This window comes from Macrosteles quadrilineatus, unplaced genomic scaffold (assembly GCF_028750875.1).
Source record: "Macrosteles quadrilineatus isolate MER2022 unplaced genomic scaffold, UCM_ALF_1.0 Scaffold_3__2_contigs__length_128488019, whole genome shotgun sequence".
In the NCBI taxonomy this organism is placed as follows: domain Eukaryota; kingdom Metazoa; phylum Arthropoda; class Insecta; order Hemiptera; family Cicadellidae; genus Macrosteles; species Macrosteles quadrilineatus.
The window spans coordinates 26733024-26745375 of NW_026542596.1; the positions used below are offsets into that span (position 1 = coordinate 26733024).

The 12352-nt window shown below is 34.6% G+C and overlaps 1 protein-coding gene across 2 annotated transcripts in view; it reads right to left on the minus strand.

Moving 5' to 3' along the window:
* Positions 1 to 11598, minus strand: part of LOC128990029 (ER membrane protein complex subunit 1) — a 33838-nt gene extending 22240 nt beyond the window's left edge. The window contains exons 1-8 of one of the 2 annotated variants that reach the window (XM_054412241.1): positions 11379 to 11598; positions 10215 to 10330; positions 9243 to 9411; positions 5828 to 5983; positions 5084 to 5420; positions 4120 to 4321; positions 3537 to 3653; positions 306 to 329 (exon numbers count right to left, since the gene is read on the minus strand). In XM_054412241.1, coding sequence (XP_054268216.1) covers positions 306 to 329; positions 3537 to 3653; positions 4120 to 4321; positions 5084 to 5420; positions 5828 to 5983; positions 9243 to 9411; positions 10215 to 10330; positions 11379 to 11473 — 1216 coding nt within the window. In that variant the 5' untranslated portion in view covers positions 11474 to 11598. The remainder of the gene's footprint in view (positions 1 to 305; positions 330 to 3536; positions 3654 to 4119; positions 4322 to 5083; positions 5421 to 5827; positions 5984 to 9242; positions 9412 to 10214; positions 10331 to 11378) is intronic. The other variant, XM_054412242.1, reaches the window with a different exon arrangement.
* Positions 11599 to 12352: the final 754 nt, after the last annotated feature.

The following is a 12352-nucleotide window of genomic DNA, read 5'->3' on the forward strand; positions in this document are numbered from 1 at the left end:
AATTTAGTACAACTATCCACCACTGTGACGTAGTGTTGCGCTGCCCGTGCTGCAGCATGGTCTGTTTTTTCTAGTGGGGCCTTGGGATAGGCAATGTGTGACAATTTATGTAAACACGTGAAGAATCTATCAAAATGGAAAACATAGTCTCGCTATTATTTGGGCCTATCAGGTGAACTAAATCACATGTGTATGTGTAGTATGTATAGTACTATTTTACTTAGTAGTATAAGGGTTGGGAATGAATAAAAAAAAATCATTCAGAGGAAAAACTAACAAGCCACGTCCAAACATATGAGACTCACCAGACACCACAGACTCTTCTCGAACTGGCAAACAACCAAGGTTAAACACCAGATACAGAAAACCACCAACAATACATCAAGAATTATAACCAGTGATGAATAAAACCAGCTGTCACACTTCAGCATTGTCTCACGTAGTACAGAATGTGTAACTTAAAATATATGATTGGGAGCTGCTGTACTCATGCTTCACAACGGGCAGAGGACGTGAAAAAAATCATTTGGTTAAATAGATCTGCTGTATGAAATAGTAACACAATCATTATTAATTTTGAAAACCAAAACTTAGTTCTGCCTCTTAGTTTGATCAAATTCTTTACTTAATTCAGGTAACAGGCTTAAATTTCCTAGGCAACCTAGGACGGTGTACAAGGGTGCTGGCTGATGTAAATAAAAAAAATACTGTACAGTAGAACCTCGATTATGCAGGGTAATTGGGGAAAGAGAGACCACGGATAACTGAAAACTTGATTATATTTTTAATCCAACATGGTATAAACATATATGATGACAACAAGCCAAGCCCATAAAAATACCCAAATACTGTATAGATATAGACATTACTGTCATAATTTGGATTTATACATCAACAATACACAATATTGCGCAAGCATGATATTTTCAAGTCATTTAACCTTGGGTCAGTTAAATAACAACTGTTCAGTTAACAATCACAGCTTCCTCAATATAAAAAAAAAATTATTGTTCTTATACTGTATGGCAATTAATCATATAGAACAAAAAATAAGAATAGGAAGCTACTGTAGAGATAGGCTACCAATAAATGGTGTTTCAGAACAGAGGAATGTCGGATCATAATAATAACGGTAATCAATTAGCATTAATATAGCTCAATGTATAGCAAAATAAATTTGACGAGTTTGATCAAAATATATCCATAAACAAGAAAACTATAATTTTAATTATTCTCCATAAGAATAACATGTGAATTTTAAATTTAAAATTTTTGAATTTTCTCCTTAACCAATAACTGTCCAAAAATACTCTAATAATATTAAATAAATTAATTGTATTTTCAAGCTTAACAAATTGGTTTGGAAAGAAACTTCAAAAATTGATGTTTTTAGGATCAAAAATGGGGAAAACACACCATAAACCGTTCCCACGATCCCATCATGCCGATCACAATCTCGTTCAAATAAACGTTGGTTTACACACGTTTGTCACCAAATTTCATAAAAATCGGATGATTTTTGCTCGAGTTATCGTGCTAACGGACATATATATATATATATGAATTTGAATGGCTGGTGTGTTTGGCCTCTAAGAGATATCAAAACGAAAAAGTAAATTCACCCCGGGTCCAGGTCTTATCATGAAACATACGGTAATAGCTTATTCCCTTTATGAGAAGTTCGCTAAAAAAAAGCTGTAACCAAAGAAAAGATATGAAGAAAGATATGAAAATTCTGTATTCATCAAAAAACCGATTCAATAGTGACACATTGCCAGGGCCGTTAAATTTGACAGTCAAAACATCATTAACGACAAGATTTCACTTCCATCAAATTATATACAGGGTAACAAAAAAGTCTGGAAACGGCTTAATATCTTTTTAACTAAATCCGTTAGAAAGTTCAAACCTTTCACATAAACTTAGATGTATGAAAACTACTTTTCCCAAGCATTATCATTGGTTTACCTCTACCAGGGGACGACCCATGAGGAGTAAGTACATCATCTTTAAATTAAGCATAGGTTAATATGCACATGATTTTAAAGGGTTAGTCAAGTGGAGTTCATTGCCGGAAACCACGTCTCAAAAGGTTCATCCGTTACAAAATGGTGCCTGTCCAAAGTTCTTGTGGAATATACCTGCACAGGCCTTAGTATTGGTAAATACTCGTATTCATCATTAGCTTGAGAGCTGAAATTGTATTTTAAAGTCAACTAGCTCATAGACTAATATTATTGAATCTTCAAAACAAATTTAACCGGTTTTCAGATTTCCCGGCTAGTGTTGACTATGAGTATTTACCAATACTAAGACTAAGGCCTGTGTAGGTATATTCTGCAAAGACCTTGGACTGCCGCTATTTTGTAACGGATAAACCTTTTTTGACAAGGTTTCCGGCAATGAACTCCACTTGACTAGACCTTTAAAATGATGTGCATATCAACAGTGGCGTAGCCAGGTTTGGAGCGCCCTGGAGCCTAGAGTTGCTTAAGCGCCCCCCCCCCCCCCTTTAACATTGAGCATCACCAATATGTATTAAATTCCCTTACAATAATGGTCTTTTAAGATGATCACGTGTTCAATAAGCGCCTAAAACACAACTTGTGCCATACTTAAAAAAATGGTAATGCTTGCAATAAGTAGTTTTCATACATACAAGTTGATGTGAAAGGTTTGAATTTTCTAACAAATTTAGTTAAAAATATATCAAGTTTCCAGACTTTTTTGTCACCATGACACTTTACTGTAATACTTTTACTGCAATCAAATTACTGGAAGCAGGGGGAGTTGTGAATGAAACGATCAGCTGATAGGGAAACCCAAGCATGATGTCATCATTATCGAAAACGTTGACCGGCAGTCTAGATACTACTTCCGCCCGCTGAAGTATTGTCCCGCTTATCTACAGTATTCTCGTTTTTGTCATTAAATGTTTGTGTATTTCATGTCCGTGTGCATGTGTGTGTTATATTTATTATTAATAATGTTGACGGTCTACGGATGAAGAGAAAAGATTACATCTGTACTAGCCTGATGGTGACACCAGTGTTGAATCAAAACTAGTTGCCATAAAGCTACATCAAAAATCACATAAGTGCAGGTAGCCTAAATATTCACACCAATTTATATAAAAATATATGCAATAAACTAGGTGTTTTATACCTATGTTTTATCAAAATGAACATTCTTATGACTAAAAAAAATTCAGTATTTGATAACTCATCTAAACTGGTCGTTATTATTGTAAATGTAAAAGGCTGAGAGGAAATAACAAAAAAATGCAACACTATCTCATTTTACCCCTGTTTTAACTTCTGAAAATATGTTTTTCTCCCACTTAAATTCTCAGCTTTTAAATACACTTTTATAAAAATTAAGCTTATAATGACTTATCAAAAGATATTGCTAACATTTTAATTTTACATTTTTACAGCAGAACTGATTTAACATGAACAGTTAATGCTGTAAAATAGAGTTAAGTAGGAATAAGATGAGTAGGTTGTCATATTTTGCTTCATAATTCATTTACATACCTTCAGTGATGTTGAATTCTTTTTCAATGGCAGCTTCTCCATCTGACACTGGCAAATCCACTAGCTCGATACTGAGTATAGAAGCAAGAGCTTCCTCCCTTGACCAAAGAGCTCCACCTGAAATTAAATTTAACAAATTATAATAATCACACGGTTTTTTACAATTATATTCATTTTATAAAAAGTATTATAAATTATCTGGTGCAGCAAATATGCAGAAAATGGACAGCAAATCTGCCATTTAATAATTTGTTGAATGCATTTTTAAACACTATGTTTTTCACTAATTATTTTCTACCCACATTATGAAAATGACCAAGCAGCTACTTTTGTTATATTTTCCTGTGCAGGACATACACAAACCATTTAGTTAGTGAATTCTAGCAGTTACCTATGACATGATTTGTCGTAATTAGTTGAGGATTATCTTTGTCATCTCAAAAGTATGAACGCTAGTAAACATGACAAAATGTATGTCTACTTAAAGTTATTTGATTTTGAACTGATTTGTTTTCTATCAAGGACCTTTTAGAATGGTTTTCCACAGTGATATTTGCAGATTCTTTAAGTAAGTGTAAGTGACCTGGTAGTTGCAGCATGTGCATGGAGTGGTCACCACCAGACACTAATATATGACAAGAGACAGTCTTGTCTCTCCTGGTGAGACAAGACAAACAGCTGATCTCAACATGTGACGGAGCATCTGCTGTCAGTGGCACTGTCTCAGAACTCAACTCTGGTACAAGCGCTCCTGTGTCATCATGAGTGGACACTGCGAGTTCTCCCTGCAAGTCAACACATAAACTGTCAAAAAATACTTATATAGCAAAAATAGTGCAATGTGCTCTACTATACCTGGGTAGTGATGGCTTGACAACCAAAAGACTGCTGGTTTTATCCTAAGAAAAGTCAGACCTTGTTTGATGGATCTAGCTGTCCTAGGTCGTTGGGTTTATAATGAATGACCCTGGTTAAAGAAACAGCTTGCCTTAATCAGCGACTAGTACATCTTACACAAGGCATCTTACTCCATTCTACACTGAGATTTGGGTTTAAATGCACCTAGTTGTGTCTCGGTTTCAATTTGGTAATAGGCATAAAATAAGAATTGATTTAAAAAAAGTTAAAATATATTAGCATTATCACTTAAAATTTCTCATAGTTGCTGACATTGTTGTTGATTTGAGATTGTCATGACTTAACATAGGCCACTGAATTTAAGTTTGGATATCAAACTCTTGAGCTTTTTTCCAAAATTGTATTTTAGTTAGGTACTGGTTAAACAGCCCGGGTTCCTTTATAAGTTACACGATACATAGGCCTATTTGTTCTGTGTTTATGAACAATTAGATTTTCAATTAGGGAATTTATACCCCCGCACTTTCTAAAGAAAATAGAATAAATATTTCCCCCCTCACCAAACAAGGTTATTAGCATTTAAGATAAATAAAATGGATTCAAGTGTCTCCTCAAAAGGAAAATGAGGGTTGCTTCTATTCAGTATCCAGGTATAAAATATCAAAATCACACTCAAGTGACCTACTTACCTTTATGGATTGGAGTTTTATTATCAAACTTTGTTCAGGGGAGCTCTGGTAGACAGCCCTGAGATGGGAGTCGACACCCTCTTTAACAAGGTTAATCGAGGGTAATCTGTTAGGCGCCTCTTTCTGGATGGATATAAGATGTGATGTGCCGACACCTTGACTTGTGACTCTCACATAGAACAGATCTGCCTGGGAAGTAACTGAAGACAGAGAGTCAGCTGGTCCTGGTACTGTTACTGACACTATGTTGTTTTTCTGTTCTGTCAAGTGTACTGCCTGCACTGTGTTAGCCTTCTGTGTGCTGATGTAAACTAGGTTCACACCAGCCAGTGCCACCCTGTAAACCATAGACAGTCTTGAGAATTTAACTATGAAATTTGAAAAAAAGTTAAATTAGATATAAGTTTTGAGGAATGGTGCTTATTTTATAAAATTTGGGTCACAATTGTTACACAGGTATTGTAGGGCCTACTCAACATGTATTATGTAGGCCTACGTAGCGTATTCCATCAATATGGCTTAAAGATACTCTCCTTAAAAGCTCTTAAGCTTCATTACTTTTCCTCAATTGGAGAATTTTTTAGGAGTCGAAAAGACACTTTTTTTGAATTTGCAATGAGTTATATTTGGCAATTTTTTAGGATAAAACTATTTAATGAAAAAAGAAATGTAGCCAATTTATTTCAAATTGTTGATAATAATCCTAGAGAGCCCTCCCATTACATGTTGTGTAAAACCCCTTACTTGGACTGGTCCTTGGGGAAGTCTGTTAGAGGTATTGTGTAGCTGTTGGGTTCTCCACCAGTACGAAGGTTGTATGCAGAGACTTCCACTTGCGAATCAACAATGTTCACCAAGTACAGCTTCCCTCGATAAATGGACCACCTTATTGAAGGACCGCTGCAAAAACGTTTATTTGTTTTATAATGAAAGTGGCAATAATATCATGCATAGTTATATAATTATGTATACAGGGTTATTACAAATGATGTTCATGATTTCAAGCGTACTTAGAACATTGTTTTATTTGCTTTACAAAAAAATGAAATGGTTACAACTTATAAAAATGAAAAACTCAAAAAGTTTTGTCACAGATAAACAGAACTATAAATGTTTAAATGGGAACCCCTTGTGATACGGCATATGTTAATCTTGTAGTCAAGCTCTTGCCACATTTTGATAAGAGTGTCTTGATGAATTGTTTCGATAGCACGATAGCATTGGTAATCCGTTTGCTGGATCTTGGTGGTGTATACACCTTATCTTTGATATATATGCTATATATATATGCTTTGATATATGATGCTACGATACAAGATCTAGAGCATTGGTTTGTTATTAATGGCCTTCATTTAAATACTAGTAAGAAGAGTTTAGTTCATTTTAGAAACTTACAGAGTAGGGAAGGAGAGTTGAAGCTAAGAATTAGTGGTAATGATGTGAAATGCCTGTTTAATGATTTTTTTTGCCATTTTGTTACCGGTAGATTTACAAATTTTATACCTTGTTATGTTTGAATATGTTCATGTTATTGTAGCACTAAATTTAAGACGGTGATCAACATCTTAGGAACCAATTTATGTTTTAGAATAATTAAGGACTGAGAATCAATTTTTAAGAGATCAAGACGAAGCACCTGTACATGTGATTTTCACAAATTTGTATGTTATGTGCAAATAAATTATCATTATCATTATCATTATATCCCCACAAGAAAAATCACAGGGGGTGATGCTCGAAGATCTTGGATGCCAGTTTAGGAGTATGTCATTATTCGGTCTACTACTCCCGATCCATATCTCTGGCAGCACATTGTTAAGTTCAGACCCAGCATCCAAATGATGCAGTTTCTCTTAAAATTTTAGTATCAACTGCGAATGGAGTGGTTACTAGGAGGATCTACATTAAACCTGGTTTCGTTGCACACTAATAACAGATTGGTTGACGTGGTAATCCAACACACAAAAAGCTTCTGTCTTAGAACCCAGCCATTACACAACACTTACAACAATTGACTTGACAACAGCTTAAATATGCACCCATGTCCCAAACCAATGTAAATGAAACCCTATGAGTTTTTCTTTCCAATGGTAAAATGGTACCAACTAAAATTGTCTTTAAACATATTAACACAATAATATTTATAATCAAAATCAGGAACATAATTTGTAATAACCCTGTATATACAGGGTGTCCCACATACGATGTCTCAAATTGACTGCGGGAAAACGGCTCAACGTAAAAGGATGAAATAAAACTATTTCCCGCTAAATCAACCCCAAGGAATAACATAAAAATATTTTCAAAGGTAAACATGTGTCATGTTATACATAATTTTAAAGGTAATTAATACACTTAACATTTTGGCAAAAACATAAATTAATTATCTTTTTCCATTTCAAAATGGCATTTTTTTTTAGAGAAAATCAATAGCCTATGTTGTTAGTACTCTGTGTTTCCTTTTCCTATACCAATGCACTTAGCCCTTCTTCGGTTGAGTTTTCTTACTTGTTATGAAATTAGCTTTACAATAGGTATGCTACAAGTAACGGTTTTTTGAAATAATAAAAATTCCAAAAAATTGGTTTTTGAAAATTTTAAAATGCCCATTGATTAAAATTATAAAATAGCAACATATGTCAAGTGGCACATCATTTTATAGGTTTTTCAATTCTTAAAAACTTTGTAATTTACACTTACTTCATATCTCTAAGTTTTTGTGTAAATAACAAAAACCCTAATTTTCATATATAAAATGCATGTTATTTGGATTCAACACTAAATGAAATGGGGCCATCAGTGTTAAACCCAAAATAACATGCATTTGATATAGGAAAATTAGGTTTTTTATAGGGTTTAATTCAACTTCAACTAATGCGTGGTCATGATACAGGCCTACCACTGCCGCATTGTAGTGTATGGTACTGGACAGTTAGATATAGACCCTTTCCTACAGTAGCTTCCTATTGTTCTTAAATGTTTTGTGTTTTCATTTGTATTTGTGAGTTCAATGACAACCTCAACTTGAGTGATCTGACAGCCATTAGAATAGAATCACATGGACATGTAAATCTAATATATAAAATTCTCGTGTCACAGTGTTTGTCTGCAAACTCCTCCGGAACGACTTCACCGATCGTTATGAAATTTGGTGTGTAAATTCTGTAGGTATGCGAATCGGACGTAAACTATTTCCCGTTTCGAAATTCTTAAAAGGGCTCCGCCCCAGTGGCTCTGGAGTTTCCCATGTTAACCTTATGAGAAATGGAATTAATGAATCTTAACAGCTGTTTCAATTAAACAAGTTGGTTCTGTTCTATGATGTTCAATAGCATTAAAGTTACAAGGATTACCAACAGGGTGCAGCACTATTATTTCTTTTACATTTATGACAACAGCTAATTTGCAACCAAAAGGTGAGTGAGCGTAGCGAACGAACTTCAACCTGGAGGCGAGTTAGCGTAGCGAACGAGCTAACCTGAAGGCCAGTGAGCGCAGCGAACGAGCTCCAACCTAAAGGTGAGTGAGCGTAGCGAACGAGCTCCAACCCAAAGGTGAGTGAGCGTAGCGAACGAACTTCAACCAGGACGTGATTGAGCGATGCGAACGAGATCATCTTGAAAATTAAACGTAACGGTACTTTCTTTCCATCGGTCTGTCTTAGGGGGAAACCTATAACTTAGGCGATACGAAGTTCGCCGGGTCAGCTAGTTAAACCATATAATTATATAAATGATCCTATGCACTAAGCTCCATGTAGTTCAAGTAATTAACTTAACCTTGGATCATATTGGCTGAGACCAATCAAACCTCAACTACACTAAGTTTATGGGCATGAAAATATAACTGGTGACCAATAAATATGACCATTTACCTCTGTCCCACCACAGTCCTGTTTAACATTTACATTGTTACTTAAGTAGCAACTCTTAAAATGACAGAATAATATTGGAAATAGGGATACAAATTCGATGTTTAGGAAGTGCAATTTTGACGAGTAAATCTTGGTTATAAGTTTGAATTAACTTCTTATAAGAAGTGTAGAAATGTAGGGATAGGTAGGGGAGAACTCTTTAAAAATGCACACTGTGTGTAGGTCAGGTAATGGACTCTTTCAGGTCTTACTCATTTAATTCATGAGTAGTTAAAGACAACAAACCTAGCTGTAGTGATGCTCCATTCATACAACAGACTGCCGGAGTTGGCGTTCCAGCCACGGACTGTAAATGGCCCAGATCCAGTGACCGTCACCATTTCCCCATCAACATGCAGCAGTTGCACTTTGCCGTTGTCATCCCTCTCTAGGATCTGCCGCCATACAATCTCACCTTCAGTTAACAATGATTCACATTAGCAAATAATTAGCATCGTAAATATTGATTGAGTTGTTATGTGGTGAACTCTAAGGAAAAGCGCACTGTACGGTTGTTTGCAAATTACTGTAACCAATAGGCTAGATTTCGAACAACCTTAGTAGGTTTCAAGTAGGCTAATTTAAATTTGTTATGCACATACAAAAATATTACATCAGTTAGAGGGAGGGATTTTTTTGCCACAACAGAAAATATAGGTCTGTTTTTCTTACGTTGATCAACTCTGCCGAATACCAAACATAGTAGGCCTATTTTTGGCCAACTGGGTATACTGACTATATACAGTCAGTATATCTTGCTCACCTTGACCTATATTAAGGAAAACAACCTGTCCCTCACAACATATGTACAATATCCAGAGGAAAAGATCAACTCAATGTGCCATTCTGTAGTCTGAGTAAAAATAACTGCTTCCCGATACTAGCAATTAGGCCTAAACTGAACTTTGCCAGCTCCAAAACCAAAAAAGCATAACTTAAAGCATCAAGATCCCTGCAAGTTTTTAAAACTAAAAATTTAGAAAAGTAGCTAAAAATCCCTCTACTCCTTCAAAAAGTTTTTCGAAAAAGTTAAAAGTCCTGCAAAAGGGCTACGTTTTTTTAAGATGTTCAAACTAATATGTCATCTTCTCAGCTAGTAGGCTAACTCTCAAACCTGATTTCCAAAATCCGCACAGTATTAATTTAGTCTTGTGACCAAATACAATCTAAAATATTCTTGGCCATTTTTTTGTAAACATGCTTAGTTAGCCAATTTACCTGTTTTTGTTGACAATGCTGCAATCACATTTTCTTCTGTAGCAACAAATACTTTTTTGCTGGGTGGTTTAGACTCAAAGTTAGAAAATTTCAGTTTGCCTAACTGGTTTATCTTCCTGTAAAACAATACACAATTATTGATATTTAAAATATAAATTTATAAGTACCGGTAGGTGTACTGTGTTTCATTTAAATGTTACAGTACATGTTAGTATAAGAAATATTTTGTTTGTGTGGTAAAGGTTCAATTTCTTTAAATCTAGCCTGCCTATGCTAGTACAGTACCGTAGAAAATGTTAGAAGATAGACGGACTAACTCATTCAACAATGGAATGTAATCATGAGCAAAAGACTATAAAAACATGTGTATGCCCAACATTGCATCAATAATCTGGTTCAATGAAAAAATCGGTAATTATTTTGTATACGGTATGTGCCTCCAAATAAATTTGTATTTGATAGTACTTATCTTACTTAGTAGTTTCTTACCTCCTGAATCCAAATACCTTTATTTTTCACAGCAAACGAATATTACTGAGGATATAGCTGATAAAATGCACAATGTTTGAATAATAAGATAAACAAAATTTACAAGTGGAATCACAATATAAGAAGTCAGTAGGCTACTCACTCAGGAAATTTGCTAAAATGGGAGCCTATGTGGTAGGCTATAATGGTGCTATTCTAACATAACTTAACCAAACCAAACTCCTGGAACGTCAGCAAACTCCTTTGGGGTCAGAAAAGGCATGTTAGGGTGGTAGGTTGGCTTTATGCAAATTCATTTTAATTTAACAGTTACCGGCAGGCCTTACATGTTAAACGTTTTACAGCACAACTCAAAAGACAGTTTCTTAACTGGGCTATGCTAATACCGATTGAAATTATAGATTCAATTAGTAACTTAAACCTTCATTCGATTTTTTCACTATCAGCAAGTTTGGTTAGATAGGTTAGGTTATGACAGTTTAATTTTATACCTAGGCCTAATTGATACAGACCCTAGGCCTAGTAAAAATATGGATTAATCGATATTAGCATAGCCCAGTTGAGAAACTGTACCCCAACTCAACCTTAAGTTTATACTTTAAGACCACCTTCCACTAGACTAAAAAAAATTCTCGATAAAATGTAGGCCTAATATATTAACCATAACTAGCTTACCAATCGAATTTGCCGATTTGGTCTTCATACAAACAAAATGCAGAGCAGAAAAGTGAAATGAGCACTAAGTTAATAAATATTACTTTTGAGAACATTATACTTGATTACTTTGAACAAGAAACAAAAATGTTAAACAAATAAGCTCACAAAAACATTTTAAAACTAATAACAACAGTAACTCATTCCCAAAATTCCAAACCCAGATAGAGGATACAGGTTAGGTGAGATAATTAATGTAAACATCAAATAAAGTTACAAAAAAAGTAGCCATAGCCAACAATAAATTAGCAGCCGATAGTGAAGTTCTGCCAACGCTACGACATTGAAACCTCATCATGGAAGCTTATATATTCTCATAGGTGAACAAACATGAAGCTGTAATAAATTACTTTATCGTTCTAAATCTATGACACTATGTTTAAATATGTTTTCGAACTTGGGTATTTGTAGCACCATAGATAAAAAATTGGTTAGTCTATGGTGGTACTAAAGTATCAAAAAACACAATACCATACCATAGACGTTATATCTATGGTCATACAATGTATAATGTAATTTAAAGGCAATGATTATGCATAGTGAAATCCGCTGATTATATTTTTATTTATGATACAGATAGAATTTTTGACAAAAGATATGTCACCAATAAAAATATGTCACCGAATAAAAATACTCCCTTAATATCCACGGCCACCTTTAACTCCAGGCCGCGGCCTGGTACAATTGGCAACGTCACAAGTAGTGCCAGACGTCCCATAGGATGACATTGGCTCATTAATTCGCATTTTATTAGTTTGTAATTTAAACTTATGAACATAAATTTATTAAAATATCGAAAATAAAACATACGGAATTGAAAACCAAAACAATAAGAATTTTAAATAAATATCTGTACATTTAAAGCAAAGTCAATATTTCATAGTCCAGTAACCAAGCTTTCGTAAATACACAAATACAATTAGCTGCTTCCAAAC